Source organism: Plecotus auritus (genome assembly GCF_963455305.1).
Source record: "Plecotus auritus genome assembly, chromosome: 5".
Taxonomy (NCBI): Eukaryota; Metazoa; Chordata; class Mammalia; order Chiroptera; family Vespertilionidae; genus Plecotus; species Plecotus auritus.
In genome coordinates, this window is record NC_137776.1 from 124,799,478 (window position 1) to 124,820,223 (window position 20,746).

Here is a 20,746-nt window from a genome sequence, read left to right on the forward strand (position 1 = left end):
AAACACACTAGCTTACTTTTATTTCTCCTGGGTGCTTTTCTTCCAGAGGAGCCATGAACATTATTTGTTGGGTAGTTTTATTTATAGGACTAATGGTCTGTTATACAGATCTGTGGAAAAATATGACACACCTCTATCGTGTGCTCAAAATTCTTTTCAGTTTTCTCTCTTCACCTTTGTCTTCCCTCCTCATACCCCTCATCCTGCTACTGTGGGCAATAGGGTTTTTTTTTTTGTTTGTTTTGTTTTTAAGTATATTTTATTTTTTTCAGAGAGGAAGAGAGAGATAGAAACATGAATGATGAGAGGGAATCATTGATCGGCTGCCTCCTGCACATTGGACCAAGCCCACAACCCATGCATGTAACCTTGACCGGAATCGGACCTGAGACTCCTCGGTCCGCAGGCTGACACTCTACCAGCTAGAGCTAGGCAACAGTTTTTTATCTCTTCACATACTGAAATGGATACTATGATATAAATCAACTTAATAAGTGGGAGAAAAGAGGAGAAATGGAAGGGAAACCAAAAAAAGGTAAAGAAGAGAGAAAGAGAAGAAACAGATAAACTAATTAGAAACAATAACTTAAGAATACCTAACACATAAAGAAGCAAGCTTAGTAAGAATTGGAGGTAAACTATTAATATAATATTTTATTTTTTTTATTCACCTGAGTCTTACAGCTAGGCCACAATTATTATTTGAAAAAAAAATAAAATTAATTTATGTAAAAATATATTGGAAAATCTTAATTTTTAACTAAACAATTTTAACTCATTGTTGAATGGACTATTAAATTACTCTATTTTATTGGGGGAAATTTTAGAAAAATACATGTGGAAGAGGAATAGAGACAAGTATTAAGCAAATTTGTCTAGGATTAGAATGAATAATTTAATATAAATGAACACTGGAAGTCTGAAGAGTAGCACACTTTTTACTTATGATAAATAAAACAGTGTGATCATTCCAAAATTAAAAAATCCTGAACTCCAAAACGAATACATTTTCAAGGAAAAAAGAAAAACAAGACCTCCTGCAGAAAATGAAAAGTAAAAAATTGCAATGTTAGAGCAAAATGTAAAAAAAGCAAGTTTGGACAATCAGTGGCTGAAAAATAATGATGGGGCTTTTTTCACAGAGAATAACATGCTACATTTGAATATAAATTACCATGGGTATGGGGACTTTGAAGCAAAAATTAAGAGATAAATATTTGAGTTAAATATGCAAGTGAAAGAGAGAAAATTTTAAGTTATTAACAAGGTCCAATTTTTCACATCATTTTAGCAATGGAGACTGGTTTAGAAACAAAAGCATAATGGGCAATCTCACATAAAACAAAAAGGTGGAGCTGGTTCTATTTGAAGTGGAGAGGATAGGACTACTCTTTCACTTGGTATCATCCACATCCTGATGAAAACCCAAAGGGAACAAATAATATAGATGGAAAAGCATGGTTCCAAAGTATCATTTAAAAGTATGTGTTTAAAGTTTACTTAATGGTTTATTTTATATTAATTACAGATATTGAATTTCCATGATGCATTTTTTAGAAGAGGAAGTTTAAACAAAACAAAAACAGACTGCTCAATTTAACCTCTCTATGTCTTGGGTGCTCAACTATTATGAGGGAATAACATCAATCTCATAGGGTTGGCCTACATAGGAACTGACATAGTCATATAAATAACTCAGTACATGATATAAAATATGCAGAATTCAATAAAGATGTGTATTTTAAGCACTAACTATAATTATTGCTGCTGAGTCAGTCAGAAAACCTAAACAGCTGGGTAAGCATTCTTAAGGAAATCCTTAAACAACTGGAAAGTAGAATGACTATTTAAAAGAAACACACAAAATAAAGAGAGAAAAATTTGGGGAAATATTGATCCTGAAGACCTCATCACCATACACATTGTGTCTGTGTAGATTTGCCAATAAAATAACACACAAATTCTATAATGAAAGACTGCTTTAGGTCATAAACTAGAATCCCACAAATAATTTCTCATAATAGAAAAGTAATTCCATTCTCCAAATCCATTCTGGTTTGGGGGCTATAGTCCTAGTACATTTCATAGTGGTTATCAAAATTCAAATAAAAAATATCCTACAGAATAAATTTACATCTATATTTTAAAGGTTTCGGCTTTAACAGACAAAAAAACCTCAAAATTTTAAATATTACCAAATTGAATCATATGTCGTTTTTAATTTTGAAGAATCACATATAAAGGGGAACAAAGAAATGTTGAAATCTGAAAAAATTGAATTTGACATATTTTTATAAGTTCATACATGTAAATTTACATTTTTATGACAGAATAAAAGCATACTTTTTGATATGATATACTTTCCGCTGTATGAACGTCTTCCTGATTTCTCAGTACTTTTTGTGTGTCCATATTCAGAACCTGAAGCTGTTGGATCAGCTCTGCTTGCTGTGCTGTATGTGCACTGTTCTGTTTGTAAAGATTCTGCAGTTCCTGCAGCTCCTTCCTGTGAAAAGTAAGTAATAAATAGAGAGAAGCATGAATAAAGATCATCTCAGTTAAATAATTATGTTCATCTAGGTCAGTGGTCGGCAAACTCATTAGTCAACAGAGCCAAATATCAACAGTACAACGATCGAAATTTCTTTTGAGAGCCAAATTTTTTAAACTTAAACTTCTTCTAACGCCACTTCTTCAAAATAGACTCGCCCAGGCCATGGTATTTTGTGGAAGAGCCACACTCAAGGGGCCAAAGAGCCGCATGTGGCTCGTGAGCCGCGGTTTGCCGACCACTGATCTAGGTTATAGATAGGCTTCCGATTTTTTCATCTATTATTTTTTACTGCAGGCAAACATATTAATAAAAGAAATAATATATAAAGTATTTACTATTTATCACATATACCTAGGAAGTATTGATAGAACTACTATGACTTTCAAAGCCAAATACTTATGAATTTTCTTTTATAGCTTGACAGTAATAAAAACCCTGTATATATAGACATAGTACCACCTTCTTACTGAAATTAACTTACACTTCAGTTCCAGAAATTGATAAGTATAGATGCCAATGACAGTTATCAGATAGTTTTGAATTCAGGGTAAGTCAACCTTTCATTGTATATTATACAGAACTTTAAATATATTAAAAAGAATCCCAAAAGACAAAAGAAGTTTTCAAACCAAATTTCCTTACAGCACCATGAGTTTGCAACCTCAAAGCCTGAGCTGATAAGCTGAATTCCTGTGACTCCTCTAATCTAGCTTGAAGGAAATGACAAGGAAAAAAATCAGAAGGAAGAAGACTGACATAAGGTAAAACCAGTCCTTCCAACCCAACAAGGGTGAAATTGATAAGTAGGGGGTCAAATGAAGTGGGATGGTAGTAATGATGACCCTAAAGGTCCAGGAAAACCACACCTCTGGGAAAGATTCCTGTGCCAGTGAATCCTGTGTGATACAGATCATATAAAATTAAAATATATTTCGCATATTCAATTTGAAGGGAAATATTTATAAATATATATTTCACAGAAATACCCTTTATGGTAGATATTTTGGAGACTATTGTTAAATGGAAACTTTTCTTTACCTATAACCTCAAATTGGTGATTCATTCATATAAGATACATCTTAAAAAAAAAGAACAAAAAAGATATGCACAGTTGTTAAAGATGGATGAATATTAATATGGGAGGAATAAGCTCTGCTTTTTAGAGGTTTAGAATATTAATGTTCCCCAAATCCAACAACCCCTACACCCATATGAATTTTTGGTGGACACAAACATTCATAAACATGTACATTAAACCATCTTTCTTAGTTCTTTGAGGCTGCTATAACAAAATATCATATCTGGGTTATTTGCAAACAACATAAATTTGTTTTTTTTCTTTTCCTATTTTATATTTTCCCATCACCATTTATCCCCTCTATGCTCTCTTCTACCTCCACTCACCAACACTCTGCAATCAACACACTGTTGTCCATGTCCATGAGTTTTTTTCTTTTTGCTCAATACTGCCACACCCCTCCATCTACCCCCACCGCAACTAGAGCTGTCTGCCTGCTCTGTATCCATGAGTCTGTCTCTACTCTGCTTGGTAATTCAGTTTGTTCATTAAATTCCACATATGAGTGAATTCATATGGTACTTGTTTTTTTCTGGCTTATTTTTCTTAGCATAATGCCCTTCAGTTTCATCCATGCTGTCACAAAGAGTAAAATTTACTTCCTTTTTCCAGCAGAGTAGTATTTCATTGTGTAAATGTACCTGTTGGCAAGGATGTAGAGAATCCGTGCACTGGGCCTCTAGTATGCAATATAAGATCTTTGGTTAATCTCCCCGCCCTCCTCCCTCCTCCCTTCCCTCTGAGATTCAACAGTCTGTTCCATATTTCCATGCCTATACGTTGAGCATCTGCCCCCTGGTGGTTAGTGCGTATCATAGCTACCGGTTGGATGGTCGAACAGTTACTTAGGCTTTTATATATCTAGAATAGCCAAGATTTGGAAGCAGCCCAAGTGTCCATCATTACGTAAGTGAAAAAAAAGTTCTGGTACAGAAATTTATTTTTCATAGTTCTGTATGCTGGAAGCCAGAGGGTTAAGTGTGGACATTCTTCAGGGTCAGAGGCTTATTGTGTGGAAGGCACAAGGCAGCCCAGAAAGGTCTCTTTCATAAAAAACTTTAATCTCTTTCAGGAGGTCTCTACCCTAATGACCTAAGTACTGTCCAAAGGCTCCACTTCCTAATGCCATCACATCAAGCACTAGAATTTCAACATATGAATTTTGGGTGGGCACCAACATTCAGACTCTAGTACTATCTGTATTCAAAAAATTGAAACTTGCAAAAAATAACAGTCCAAAACTGGGAGAGGGGAGAGAAGGGAATAATGGTTTAATGCCTCTAAGAAATGTAATATTCACAAAAGGAAGGGAAATGTGACCCACAGTAATAAGGCTTGCAACATATTGCCATTTTTCAGGAATAACATTGGCAAGAATTATTAAAGGAGATAGGCGATGAACGTAGGATAAAATTCCATCAGAGTATATAGTTGAGACATATGTTAGCCAGGAGAATTAGGTAAATGTTGCATTTAGAAAGGAGATATGGTGAAGTTAAAAACATACAATCCTTCTGAAATACTGCTATTTGCAAAAACATGAATGGATCTTAAGAATGTCATGCTGCCCTAACCAGTTTGGCTCAGTGGATAGAGCATCGGCCTGCGGACTGAAAGGCCCCGGTTCGATTATGGTCAAGGGCATGTTCCTTGGTTGCGGGCACATCCCCAGTAGGAGGTGTGTAGGAGGCAGCTGATCAATGTTTCTACTTCTCTATCCCTCTCCCTTCCTCTCTGTAAAAAAATCAATAAAATACATATTTTTTAAAAAGAATGTCATGCTAAGTGAAATAAGTCAGATGGAAAAAGTCTGAACCATATGATTTCAAACATATGTGGAATATAAAACTGAAATAAACAAAAACTCACAGATAATAGTATGGTGGTTATCAGAGGAAAGGGGAGTGGGAGAGGTAAAAAAGGTTAAAGGGGAGTCAAATATATAGAAGACTTGACTGTTGAGTGGTGAACACACAGTGCGATATACAGATGACACATTACAGATCTGTACACTTGAAACCTATATAATTTTATTAACCAATGTCACCTCAACCAATTTAATAAAATTAAAAGTATATTTATATAACAGCTCTCACACACACACAAATAAATATCTTTTAATACAGTGTAAAACACAGTAAATTTATCTCTCCTCCAATGTTAGGAGACATTTGTTATTTCTTTATTTGTTATTAAAAGAAATATATATATATATACACACACACACACACACACACACACACACATATATATATATATATAAAGATAGATAGATAGATATATTTATATAAAATATATATGCATTTTTTTATTAATGGATTAGGTGGGAAGTAATAATCACAGGATTAAAAAACACATATTTTTACATTGCCACAGACTCAACTTTCAATCTTATTTTTTAAAATAAATCTTTATTGTAACCAAGATGGCGGCATAGGTAAACACCTATAATTGCTGCTTCTCACAACCACATCAAAATTACAACTAAAAGGCAGAACAACTACCACCCAGAACCGTGGGAAAGCTGGCTGAGTGAAAGTTCCACAACTAGAGAGGTGAAGAAAGCGCACTGAGACTGGTAAGAGGTGCAGAGGCGCATAAAGTGCTGGCACCTGGATGTGCTGCTCTCTTAATTGGGAGGGAGATACAAGCTCCCGCTTGCTCTGAACTCCAGTTCTGGGCGAGACTCTGGGGCACCCAGACACATACAGGGAGAAACTGGACTGTCTGGCATCAGGACTGGAATGCAAGGGCAGCTTTCTCTCAGAGGTGCTCACAGTGATCATTGTTCCTGCATGGGGGGCGTGGGACTTGAAGACCTGGAGACCTCTCTGGTACAGGGCTGATTGGCAGCCATTGCTGTTTGCTCTGCCCTGGTGATTTCCAGAGACCCTGCCCCACCCAATTTACAACCCACCCAAGGGCATCGACTTTTGCATATGAATGGCCTGTCCTTTCTCCCCTAAAACCTATCAAACTGCAGCTGGGTCAAAGAGCCCCAGAGCTTCCAAAAGAAGGCCCAAAGCCTGGCAGTAGCAGCTGGCTTTGCTTCACAGCTGGGCCTCATCTGGGAACTTCCAAACCCCATACAAAGAAGAGGAATCTGCAGATATCTCTGTAGCTTCTGCTGGGCGGCCCCAGACAGTGGCTGACCTTGCACCTCCTGGAGATCCAAGAGCCAGTGTACCCAGTGGTCAGTGTGAGACCATACCGGATTACAACCCTTCACATCCATAAAAGACACACTCAAGGGGCAGACTCAGTGAGCACCAAAGCCCCACTGAAGCAAGTCCTGCCCCATAAGGGTGTCTCCTGCGCAACAGATCTTCCAGTGTAGACACAGCTGGTCAACACAACCAACTGGCCTGGAGGTCAATTCCTCCCAATGATATCAACAGAAATCAAGGGTTAACTACAACAAGACTGTGCACACAGCCCACAAAGAGGTGCACCATGAGTGTCCACCTCAGGTGACTGAGGAGGCTGAGTCACTGGGCCCTATAGGACACCTACCACACAAGGCCACTCTATCAACTCAAAGAGACTTAGCAGCTACCCAGTACATAGAAACAAACACAGGGAAGCAGCCAAAATGTGAAGACAAAGAAACAAGACACAAATGAAAGAAATGGATGAAAGCAAAATACTGGATTTAGAGTTCAAAACCACAGTTATAAGGTTACTCAAGAATCTTCTAGAAACCTCCAAGAAATTTAGTGAGACCCTCAAGGATATGAAAAGGGACCAATCAGAAATTAAGCATACACTGACTGAAATAAAGAATAATATACAGAGATTCAACAGCAGACTAGTGGATCCCAAGAATCAAGTCAAAGATTTGAAATATGAAGAAGCAAAAAACACCCAACTAGAAAAGCAAAAAGAAAAAAGAATCCAGAAATATGAAGATAGTGTAAGGAGCCTCTGGGACAACTTCAAGCGTACCAACATCAGAATTATGGGGGTGCCAGAAGAAGAGAGAGAACAAGATACTGAAAACCTATTAGGAGAAATAATGACCAAAAACTTCCCCTACCTGGCGAAAGAAATAAGGCTTACAAGTCCAGGAAGCGCAGAGAACCCCAAACAAGAGAAATCCAAAGAGGACCACACCAAGACACATCATAATTAAAATGCCAAGGGCAAAAGACAAAGATAGAATCTTAAAAGCAGCAAAACAGTTAGTTACCTACAAGGGAGTACCCATACGACTGTCAGCTGATTTCTCAACAGAAACTATGCAGGCCAGAAGGGAGTGGCAAGAAATGTACAAAGTGATGAATAGCAAGAACCTACAACCAAGATTACTCTACCCAGCAAAGCCATCATTTAGAATTGAAGGTCAGATAAAGAGCTTCACAGACAAGAAAAAGCTAAAGGAGTTCATCACCACCAAACCAGTATTATATGAAACTAAAGGCCCAATGCACGAATTCGTGTGTGGGTGAGGTCCGGCTGGCCCGCCCAAATGGGGGCCAATTGGGCCGGGAACAAAGAGCTTACACCTATGGATAAGGTCAGTGGGGGGCAGGAAGGCCTAGAGTGGGGTGGGAATCAGGTTGAGGGGAGCTATGGGGGAAAAAGAGGAACATCTGAAATAATCTGAACAATAAAGATTTAAAATTAAAAAAATAAATCTTTATTGTTGAAAGTATTATATATGTCCCTTTCCCCCCCCCCATTGTCCTCTCTAATCCCCCTCCTCCACAAGCCCTCATCACCCTACCGTCTGTGTCCATGGTTTATGTACATGCACACATGAGTTCATTAGTTGATCTCTCCGGCCCCTCCACCCTTCCCTGCATTCCTCTGACGTTTGACAGTCTGATGGATGTCTCCATGTCACTGCATCTATTTTTGTTCATTAGTTTATGTTGTTCATTAGATTCCACATATGAGTGAAATCATGTGATATTTATTTTTCCCTGACTGGCTTACTTCACTTAGCATTATGCTCTCTAGTTCCATTCATGCTGTTGCAAATGGTAAGAGTTCTTTCTTTTTTACAGTGGCATAGTATTCCATTGTATAGATATACCACGGTTTTTTAATCCATTCATCTGCTGATGGGCACTTGGGCTGTTTCCAAATCTTAGCTATTTTAAATTGTGCTGCTATGAACATAGTGGTGCATATATTCTTTCTGATGGGTGTTTCTGAATTCTTGGGATATATTCTAGAAGTGAATCCCTGGGTCAAATGAGAGTTCCATTTTTAATTTTTTGAGGAAACTCCATACTGTTTTCCACAAAGGCTGCACCAGTCTGCATTCCCACCAGCAGTGTATGAGGGTTCCCTTTTCTCCACATCCTCACCAACATTTGTCGTTTGTTGATGATAGCCATTCTAACAGGTGTAAGGTGGTATCTCGTTGTCATTTTTGATTTGAATCTCTCAGATGATTAGTTACTTTAAGAATTTTTTCTTATGTCTCTTGGCCTTTTGTATGTCCATTTTGGAGAAGTGTCTATTTAGGTCCTTTGCCCATTTTTTAATTGGGTTGTTTGTCTTCCTTTTGTTAAGCTGTATGAGTTCCCTGTAAATTTTGGAAGTTAATCCCTCATCAGATGTATCATTGGCAAATATGTTCTCCCATGCAGTGGGCTTCCTTGTTGTTTTGTTGATGGTGTGTTTGTGTGTGTGTGTGTGTGTGTGTGTGTGCAGAAACATAAAAACTAATAAAATGGGACAGCAAAAATGGGGAGACGAAGAAACAACCTCCAAAGGAAAGAAAAGGAGGAACAGCCAGAAAAGGAACTAAATGAAACGGAGGCAAATAATTTGTCAGAGAAGGAATTCAGAGTAATAGAGGTAAGAATTCTCAAACATCTGGATGACAAATACACTTAACTCAATGAGAATTATAAGGAACTGAATGAGAATTTCACCAACATTTGTTATTTCTTATAGAGAAGGCCAAAATCAGTAGTTAGCTTGCATTTAAAAGTCATGTGGAACAAAATATATGTATCTTTAATCAGAAGAAACACAATAATATCAAAATAATGAATAATATAAGGTATGAGGACACTAAAAGTTAACTAAGGGAACAGTATATTCTTCACTCTCATCTCATGCTATCTTCTGGGCATACTCTAAGTGCAATAGAAGCATAATTTTATACTACACTGAGTGGCCAGATTATTATGATCTCTGAACGCATAATAATCTGGCCACTCGATATCAAAGATACAATAAATCGTGCACCTGATCAGTTTTCCCCTTAGCACTGGCTGATAGAAAGTTCAGGGCAAATAGGTGGTTGATCTCCACCAAAAGTCTAGAATACTTTTGGTACTCATTTGAGATACAAATACACTGAGTGGCCAGATTATTATGCATTCAGAGATCATAATAATGTGGCCACTCAGTGTATATAGATATGTTTATTTCTCTGTGTCTCCCCACACCACTCTCTGAAAAGTAGATGGGATGGAATGTTACAAATACAAAACTCAGAACATGATCAGTATCAAAATAATTAACAAACAAGACTTTTAAAAGTCACACACCTGGACCACTGGAAAACAGTAAATTTGTCTAGATTTTTCCTCATTTGAAAACAAGTAAAGCTTATTAAAAAGGGGGAGTACTTAGAATTAAGGTAAAAAATTTACTGTGCATAATCAAAAGAAATAAATACCTCTGAGTAGGAGTTACTGAAGGAATTAGAGAAAAGGTCTAGAAAAAGTATGAAAAAAACCACATCACAGCTCTATGAGTTATTAATAGAAAACCAAGATGTGAAGATGATCTTAATAAAATCTCTGTAAAGGCAGGGATGTTTTTATTCACTGCTAAAAGAGAGCACCTAGAACAACTCCATTCTCTTACTAAATATTTGTTGTTGAATTTAGACACATCTATGTGACTTCAGATTCAGCATCACCTGCCTCCTAGATTCAGTCCTTGGCTCTACCTCAGCTTATTAACTACCACTTCAGCCTATGAAATCCATATAGTTCATGTGGCTCCATTACTCAAGATCAACCAGTCTAGCACATTCGTACCACTTCCCGATTATGATTAAATGCTAAAACACAGCCATGTAAGCAATACACTTAGACCAATGGAAGATGAACACAAAAGAAAACCAGACGGATTTTTTTTTTCTTTTTCCTTCTGAGGGATTGCTATAGGGCATGATCAAAACAACCTGGTTGGCTAATTTAGTGCACATGCTGCTCTTCATGGCTCATCCTGAAGCAGTGCCAGCACAATAATGCATTTCCTTGAATTATTTTTTATGCTTCCCTGCCTCAGATTCTTCTTCCCTCACTCACTTTGCCCTGGAATTGAATCTCCCAAGTAAGTAATCAGTGTGTAATCCTTCACTCAGCCTCTGTTTTCTGGAATATATGGGATACAACAGTTGTTGAATGGATGAAATAAAAAGGATAACATGAAAAACTGTTAAAAAGAAAGATGCCATAATAGCATTAAAATTCACAATAAAGGCAGTTGTAAGGAAAATCAATGCTATGGAAAATAAAGTTAATTGGTAGGTTCAAACTTGAGAATTTGTGGGTTGACCTGAGAGGATGCTGAGAATGAACAATGCTTCTGCCCATCTCAAGAAGAATTTTAAGTTCTGTTAACAAATATATTGCTAAAAGATAAATCAATGATCTGTTTACAGTAATGCTATTTGAGGCACTGAGTGGACCATGGGTTACATTAGGGACATCCCTTTAAAGATCAAGTTTGATAACAAAGACTGACAGAGGGTTCCAGACAGTTTCTCTAGGTTATACCCCAGTTTAAAAAATCTTCATGGTGACAAAAACAAAGTCTTACTGCTTGCTCACATTACATGTGGCTTTTTATTCTAAGACTCAAACTAGAGCAACAAGCTATATTAGGAATAAGCCACTCTAATGACAAAGGGTGAAAAGCAAAGGCAAATCAAAGCAATGATTCTTTTTGTTTTAAATAAATCTTTATTCAGATTATTACAATTGTTTCTCCTTTTTCCCCCCATAGCTCCCCTCCACCTGGTTCCCACCCCACCTTCTGCCCTTACCTCCCCCGCACTGTCCTCATCCATAGGTGTATGATTTTTGTCCAGTCTCTTCATGAACCCCCCATAACCCTTTCCCCCTGAGAATTATCAGTCCACTCCCTTTCTATGCCCCTGATTCTATTATATTCACCAGATTATTCTGTTCCTCAGGTTTTTAATTCACTTGATTTTTAGGTCACTTGTTGATAGATATGTATTTGTTGTTCATAATTTTTATCTTTACTTTTTTCTTCTTCCTCTTCTTTAAGAATACCTTTCAGCATTTCATATAATACTGGTTTGGTGGTGATGAACTCTTTTAGCTTTTTCTTATCTGTGAAGCTCTTTATCTGCCCTTCAATTCTGAATGATAGCTTTGCTGGGTAGAGTAATCTTGGTTGTAGGTTCTTGCTATTCATCACTTTGAAAATTTCTTGCCACTCCCGTCTGGCCTGCATAGTTTCTGTTGAGAAATCAGCTGACAATCGTATGGGTGCTCCCTTGTAGGTAATTAACTGTTTTTCTCTTGCTGCTTTTAAGATTCTTTGTCTTTTCCCCTTGGCATTTTAATGTGTCTTGGTGTGGTACTCTTTGGATTCCTTTTGTTTAGGGTTCTGTGTGCTTCCTGGACTTGTAAGTCTATTTCTTTCACCAGGTGGGGGAAGTTTTCAGTCATTATTTCTTCAAATAGGTTTTCAGTATCTTGTTCTCTCTCTTCTTCTGGCACCCCCATAATTCTGATGTTGGTACGCTTGAAGTTGTCCCAGAGGCTTCTTACACTATCTTCAACTTTTTGGATTTTTTTTTCTTTTTGCTTTTTCGGTTGAGTGTTTTTTGCTTCTTTGTATTTCAATTCTTTGACTTGATTCTTGTGTTCCTCTAGTCTGTTGTTGGGTCTCTGTATAATATTTTTTATTTCAGTCAGTGTATGTTTAATTTCTAGTTGGTCCTTTTTCATATCTTCGAGGGTCTCGTTATATTTATCGGCCTTTTCTAGGATATTCTTGAAAAGCCTTATAACCATGGTTTTGAATTCTATATCCAGTCGTTTGTTTTCCTCCATTTCTTTCGTTTGTGATCTGTTTCTTTGACGCTGCATTTTCACTGCTTCCCTGAGTTGGTAGGGTAGATTTGTGTGCTAGGTTTCCTATATGGCCCAGTGGGTCGGCCTCCCCAGTTTACCTGAGGTAGACACCCTTGGTGCACCCCTTTGTGGACTGTGTGTACAGCCTTGTTGTAGTTAAGTCTTGATTGTTGTTGGTATCACTGGGAGGAATTGACCTCCAGGCAAGTTGGCTGTAAGGATCAGCTGTGTCTATGCTGGGAGAAGTTCGGAGCTAGAGACAGCCTTATAGGATTAGACTTGCCAAATTGCAATAGCCTCTGTGCTCAGCTTGGATGGGGTGGAGTCTCAGGGTGGAGCAGACAGTCTTGGCTTCCAGTCAGCCTTGCCCTTGGCGCGCCTGCAGACCTCTGCCTTCCCTGGCTCCCGAGTCTCCGCCCGAGAGTCCAGATTCCCCCCACAAGAGCGTGGGTCCCCAGGGACTCACCTGGAACTGGGGTTCAGTGCAGTCAGAACTGGGGCTCAGTGCAGTCAGGAGCTTCTGACTCCCTTCCACTAGGGAAAACCTCTGGCAACTTCCGCAGCCTTTGTGCGAACTGGCACGCGCGTGCGCCTCCAGACCTCTGCCTTGCCCGGCTCCCAAGTCTCTGCCCGAGAGTCCAGATCCCCCCCCCCCCCGTAAGAGCGTGGGTTCCCTGGGGCTCGCCTGGAACTGGGGTTCAGTGCAGTCAGGAGCTTTGGACTCCCTTCTGCTAGGGAAAGCCTGTGGCAACCTCCGCAGCCTTTGTGCACACTGGCGCGCGCGCCTCCAGAACCCTGCCTGCCGGGGCTCCCCCGGGTCTCCGAGTCTCCGGGTGCCTTTCTCTCTACATGACAGTCCAGACTCCCCCTGTATGAGCCTGGGTCCATGGGGTTTCGCCCAGGACTGGGGTTCAGTGCAGTCAGAACTGGGGTTCAGTGTGGACGGGGGCTTCCTTCCCCCTTCCGCCAGAGAAAGTCAGCCAGGCTCTCAGCCACCCTTCCTCTCTGCGCGCACAAAGACCCTTTGCCGTACCTCCAATTCTCTGTGAGCTTTTCTCTTTCCTTCTAGTTGTAGAATTTTCACTCAGCCAGCTTTCCTGTGGTTCTGGATGGTTTCCGTTCTGTCTTTTAGTTGTAGTTTTGAAATGGTTGTGTGAGGCAGCAGTTTAGGTGCTTACCTATGCCACCATCTTGGTTTCTCCAAAGCAATGATTCTTGACATTTACCTGGATGTGGTATATGTCACTTTCACTCTCGTTCCACAGGCCAAAATAAGTCTCATGACTAAGTCAATGTGGGAGAAAGCATACTTCTGTCTACCTAATCTTCACTCTATAAATACGGATTAAGAAGAATCTATAGTGATTCTCACAAAATTTTAATTGCTATTATTTCTCTAGTGTAATTTTTCCCTCTATCTTTTTTGTACTTTTCTGTACTCTAGTAATTGTTTATAATTCACATGTATCATTATACTAAAATAATTGTTTGTTATCATATAAATGTAAACAAAAATAAAGAATAAGTGCCCTGGCTGGTGTTCTTAGCTGGGGCACAGAAGGGTCTTAAGTTTGATTCCCACTCAAGGGCATGTACCTGGGTTGCAGGTTCGATCCCCAGCTCATGTCTCTCTCACATTGATGTCTCTCTCTCTGTCTCTCCCCTCCCTCCCTCCCTTCTACTCTCTCTAAAAATCAATGTGAAAAATATCCTTGGGTAAGAATTAACAAAGAAAAAAAAAGTAGAAACGAAGGAAGGAAAGCAGGAAGGAAGGAAGGGAGGGAGGGAGGGAGGGGTGGAGGGAGGGGAGAAGGAAGGAAATATTAATTTCAGAGGAATTAAAACTCAAGGCAAAAATTTACACAGAAAAAAAGTAAAAAGTACAACTCACAATAAGTAAAAACAAAAAACTGAATACTTTACCCACCAAATCATAGCACATCAAAACATGTAGAGCAAAAATGATAAATAAAAGGAAAATCAGTTGGGAACTTTATGGGAAAGAAAGATTCCACTTAAAATAGTAACAAAAAACATAAAATTGCTAGGAATAAATTTTAACATGAAATGTCAAAACCCATATGAGAAACAACATAAAACATTTGTAAGGATACCAAGGTACTGAAACAAATGGAATGGCATACCATACTGTAAGACATGAAGACTGACATAACGATGTCAATTCTCCTTAGGTTTATTTGTAAATTTGATGTTGCAATGAAATAACAAACAAAAAATAAGCAAGTTTACTCCAAAGTTTATACACTAAATAATAAGCATTAATCATAATTAATAAACATTAAATGCCCAGGAAAACTGAAAAAGAGCAGTAAAGGAGAATATGTCAAATGCTCTTTTTTTTCCAAAGGACTTTTTTTTTTTAGAGAGAGAGAGGGGAAAGGAGATGAGATAAACTTTAATGTAACATTGATCAGCTGCCTCTTGCATGTCCCCTACCGGGGAATCAAGCCTACAACCCAGGCATGTGCCCTGACCTGAACTGAAATAGCAACTTTTCGGTGAACAAGACAATGCCCAACCAACTGAGCAACACCATCGAAGGCATATACCACATATTTTCATATCCAATTGTTATCATCTCTACCCTACTCTCTAGTACTCTAGCCTACTCTTGCCTAAGAGGTCAACCTCTATACTGGCTCCTTGTCCTCTGGGTCTGACTTTTGATTAGTAAGAAGTGCTATCCTGTAATAAGAGGTTAAAGAACAAGAGGTCAAAGTATTTCCCTAGCTCCCTTTCAGTTGAGCCAGTTGTCAGAGCCACTGTTCCTCTAAGGATTATTATCCTATTGGTCAATCTCTGCCGAAGGGCTAGGCTTCTCACAGAGACTTGATAACAAGCTTCTCTCCTTGCCCCTTCTGATCTACAGATAGCAATGATTTCCTGTTGTTGATAATGTGAATCTCAATATTTGAAGAGAATTGATATCTTTAACATATTGAGTCTTCCAAACCATGAACTTCGTACAACGTTTGCACATATTAGACATTTTATTTCTTTCAATGTTTTATAGTTCTCCGTATAAAGGTAATATACATTTTTCATTATATTTTTCATATTTTTAGTCATATTGTAAATTATATTATTTTTAAATCCATTTCCTAACGTTTTTGGTGGCAAGAAGAGTACAATTAAATTTTATACACTAACTTGTATCTACCAAGTGTACTAAACCCACTTATTAAACAATGTTTCTACCATTTATTTTTAATTTTCTATGACTTAAAAAATAATTACACCATGAGTGAATAAGTAAACCGAAGTATCATCTATAAAGTCTATACTTTTCCTATGAAGATTAAAAATATGACAAAATATATTCTTCCTTGTATAAAAGATTAATGTATATACATTAACTATTACCCAAGCAAAAATCCTGCCCTCATATTTATAAACCTTGCAATATGCTAATTATATATAAACTAGAGGCCCGGTGCATGAAATTCATGCATGGGTAGGGTCCATAGGCCTGGCCGGCGATCAGGGCCAATCGGGGCCTTCTGGCTGCTGGCCAGGGCCTTCCTTATTTCTGCGCCGCCCCCTGTTGGTCAGCACATGTCATAGCGAGTGATAGAACTCCTGGTCTCCCGGTTGAACTCCCAGGGGTAACACTTTTATATTAGTGTTTTATATATATAGATATATAATATGTATGATAGTAATTACATATGATAGATTATATATATTAATTATAATTATATATGTATATAATAAGTGTTTTATACACATACTATATATAGTGGTAGCACCAGAGATATGATAAACTTTGTATGATTTTATTTTAATTAAGTAAAAATGTACAAATACAGACATGTATACATACATGACATATGTGTATACATGTATATATATTTATGTTTATACTTTACGCTAACACTATTTTCTGATAAAATTATGAATTGAATTAATAGGTAGTTTAAAATCTTTCAAAATGCTTAAAAACACAAGTTTTTCAGGTAATCCTACTTTATAGTTAGTATCATAAAATTAACTATTTTGATACAGAATTAATATTTCACAAACTAAAACTATTTAGAATGTAATAAAAATGGGTTTATCATTATTTTTCATTACAATAATTATTATATTATATATGACTAGGAATTTTTAAAGAAAATAAATGAATGTATTGTCTTTATTTAAAAATTGAAACAAGGCTACTCTTGGCGCATGCTTTTGCCAATCCTGTGAAACCACTCATTCTCCCCAGACAACTATTCCCAGTTTGGTGTATATAATTTCAGACAGTTTCAATGCACAAACATATGTACCCACAGAAGAAATATTTTTGTAATTTTGTGGTATTAAAAATAAGCAGAAATGCTGCCATTCTGAATAACTAATGACATTCTATAATGTTAAATTAAAAACTGAATGTACTTGCCTGACCAGGGTAATATCCATATCCTTCTGGATAAGTTCAGTCTGTTTATTAGTCAACTGTAATGAGAGAGCATTGTATTTACTCTGTGAAACTTCAATTTCTTTCCTTGCTTCCATTAAATTGTCTTCAAAGGCCTGAAATTAGAACACATATAAAAGTCTAATGTAATAAATACCAAATAAGAAGAAATAAAATGTCTGGTACAGTTAACTAATTAGTTTACAAAATGACAGTGAAAATAAGTAGTGTTTTAGATGGGTTTTTTTGTTTGTTTTCACTTAAACTTAGTAGAAACAATCACTTTTATATTAGTCACAGACACTTTTTTCAGAAACTGAAAGAGTATCCTGGCTTCCTTGTATGAAAGTTAATGATTTGAAACAAATAAACATGAAATTCTATGTAGGAATTTACTTATTAAAATTAAAATAAATTATCATACAATAAAACAATTACATGAACAAAAAATTAACTCATTTATTTAAATATTAACTAGGAAAAATGGCAGATATTTCATTATTTACTCTATGTTAACTGCACACACATAAATGCACTCAGAGAAGAAAGGACAGTACTGCAAACAAGGATATCAAAATAATTTTATAATGTTTGAGATTGAGATCATGTTGAGTTCTTTTGACTGCAGTGAAATTTCACCTATAGTTCTTCAAAGTTGGCCTTTTCGTGCTGATAGTGCTCTAAATCTTCTCCCATTTTGAAACAATTTAAAACCTTATGTTATCTTTTCAAAAATAATTTTCTCAAAAATATATTATAAAATTTTAATTATTTTCACAAAGTATTAAATGAATTTTATATCTAATAATATAGTATGCCCACATAAACAATATACAATCATTATTTCTAAAGTGAACACCAGGCTTTAGAAATCTACCTGAGCCAAGCTCCCAAATCTCACAGATTCACCCTACAGTAGCTAGAATAAATTATTTTTAATCCTCACCTAAGAACACGTTTATTGATTTTTTTAGAGAGAGGGGAAGGGAGGGAGGGGCAGAGAGGGAAAAAGAAATAGAGAGGGGGAGGGAGAGACGGAGGAAAGGGGGGAAAGAGAGAGAGAAAGAGAGACAGAGAGAGAGATCAGTTGCCTGCTGTACGCACCCCAACCAGAATGGAACCCACAACCTTGGTATGTGCCCTGAATGAAATTAAACCCACATTCTTTTTAGTTTACTGGACGATGCTTCAGCCAACTGAGCAATGCAGCCAGAGCTACAGTAATCTTTAAAAATATACTTATTGGCAGAGGTCAGTGGGGGAAAAGGGAGACATATGTAATACTTTCAACAATAAAGATTTTTTTTCAAAAAAGAATCTACCCCAAAGCTACAGATTATACATTCTTCTCAAGTGCACATGGGACATTTTCAAAGACAGAACACATATTAGGACACAGGCAAAGTCTCTTCAAATTCAAGAAGATTGAAATCATATCAAGCATCCTCTCAGTTCACATTGGCATAATATTAGAAATCAACCACAATAAAAACAATCAAAAAATTCAAACACTTGGATGCTAAATAGCATGCTATTAAACAATGATTGGGTTACCAAGGAGATCAAAGAAGAAATTAAAAGCATCATGGAAAAAAATGGCAATTAAATTGCCATTGCAACAATCCAAAATCTATGGGACACAGTGAAAACAGTCCTGAGAGGGAAGTTCATAGCTCTACAGGTCTACCTCAAAAAACAAGAAAAAGTGGTAATAAATTATCTAACCTTGCAACTTAAAGAATTAGAAAGAGAAAAATAAGAAAAGCTCAAAGAAAGCAGAAGGAAGGTAATAATAAAGACCAGAAAGGAAATAAACAACATGGAGACCAAAACAAACAAACAAAAAACAATACAAAAGATCAACAAAACCAAGAGCTGGTTCTCTGAAAGGATAAACAAGATTGATGAACCTCTAGCCAGGCTCACCAAGAAGCAAAGAGAGAGGACCCAAATAAACAAAATCAGAAATGAAAGAGGTGAAATAACAACCGACCCCACAGAAATACAAAGGATTATACAAAAAAATACTACAAACAACTCTGCTCCAACAAACTGGACAACATAGACGAAAAGGACATATTCTTTAAAAAATACAAGCTTCCAAAACTCAATCAAGAAGAATAAAAAAACCCGAATAAGCCAATAACCACTGATGAAATTGAAACAATTATCAAAAAAATTTAAGCAAACAAAAGCCTGGTCCAGATGGCTTTACAGGGGAGTGCTACCAAGCATTCAAAGAACTAAAACCTATCCCCCTCAGACTACTCCAAAAAATTCAAGAGGAAGGCACACTTCCAAGCTCTTTCTATGAAGACAGCATTACTCTAATTCCAAAACCAGATAAAGACACCACAAAGAAATAGAACTACAGGCCAATATCCCTGATGAACATAGATGCTAAAATCCTCAATAAAATTCTAGCAAATCGGATCCAGCACTATATCAGAAAGATCATACACCATGACCAAGTAGGATTTTTTCTGGGATGCAAGGATAGTACAATATCCACAAATCAATAAACATGATACATCACATAAACCAATTGAGAGACAAAAATCACATAATCATATCAATTGATGCACAAAAAGCATTTGAAAAATTCAACACCCTTTTCTAATAAAAACTCTCAGCAAAGTGGGAATACAGGGATCATATCTCAACATAATAAAAGCCTTATATGACAAATCTACAGCCAACATCATAATCAATGGCTAAAACTAAAACCATTCCCCCTAAGAATAGGAACAAGACAAGGATGCCCACTCTTACCACTCCTGTTAGACACCATACTGGAAGTGCTAGCCACAGCTATCAGACAAGAAGAAGAAATAAAAGGCATTAAAATTGGAAAAGAAGAAGTAAAACTATCATTATTCACCCATATGATATTATACATGGAAAACCCTAAGGCAGTGGTTCTCAACCTTTCTAATGCCGCGACCCTTTAATACAGTTCGTCATGTTGTGGTGACCCCCAACCATAAAATTATTTTCGTTGCTACTTCATAACTGTAATTTTGCTACTGTTATGAATCATAATGTAAATATCTGTGTTTTCCGATGGTCTTAGGCGATCCTGCTAGCAGTTCTCAACCAATAATTTTATGGTTGGGGGTCACCACAACATAAGGAACTGTATTAAAGGGTTGCAGCATTAGGAAAGTTGAGAACCACTGCCCTAAAGACTCAATCAAAAAATTACTAGACATATTATATGAATTTGGCAATGTAGCAGGATACAAAATTAACACCCAGAAATCTATTGCTCTTTTATACACCAATAATGAACTCAGAAAGTGAAACTAAAAAAAATTCCCATTTATCATTGCAACAAAAAAATTAAGATACCTAGGAATAATTTTAACCAAGGAGGTAAAGGATCTGTACTCAAAAACTATATGATGCTGAAAAAAGAGATAGAGGAAGACATAAAGAAATGGAAGAACATACCATGTTCATGGATTGGAAGAATCAACATCATTCAAATGTCCATACTACCCAAAGCAATCTATGGATTCAATGCAATCCCCATTAAAATACCAATGGCATATTTCACAGACCTAGAACAAACTCTCCAAAAATTTAGCCGGAATAAAAAAAGA

At 37.1% G+C, this 20,746-nt stretch overlaps 1 protein-coding gene across 5 annotated transcripts in view; it reads right to left on the minus strand.

Annotated features, from left to right (window-relative positions):
* CNTLN (centlein) overlaps nucleotides 1-20,746 on the minus strand; it is a 299,452-nt gene that overhangs the window by 192,172 nt on the left and 86,534 nt on the right. For all 5 annotated transcript variants that reach the window (XR_013960576.1, XR_013960577.1, XM_080667631.1 and 2 more), the window contains exons 6-7: nucleotides 17,124-17,257; nucleotides 2,344-2,506 (exon numbers count right to left, since the gene is read on the minus strand). Coding sequence is in view for 3 of the 5 variants with exons in the window: in XM_080667631.1 (XP_080523757.1) it covers nucleotides 2,344-2,506; nucleotides 17,124-17,257 (297 nt within the window). In the remaining 2 variants the exon portion in view is untranslated. The remainder of the gene's footprint in view (nucleotides 1-2,343; nucleotides 2,507-17,123; nucleotides 17,258-20,746) is intronic.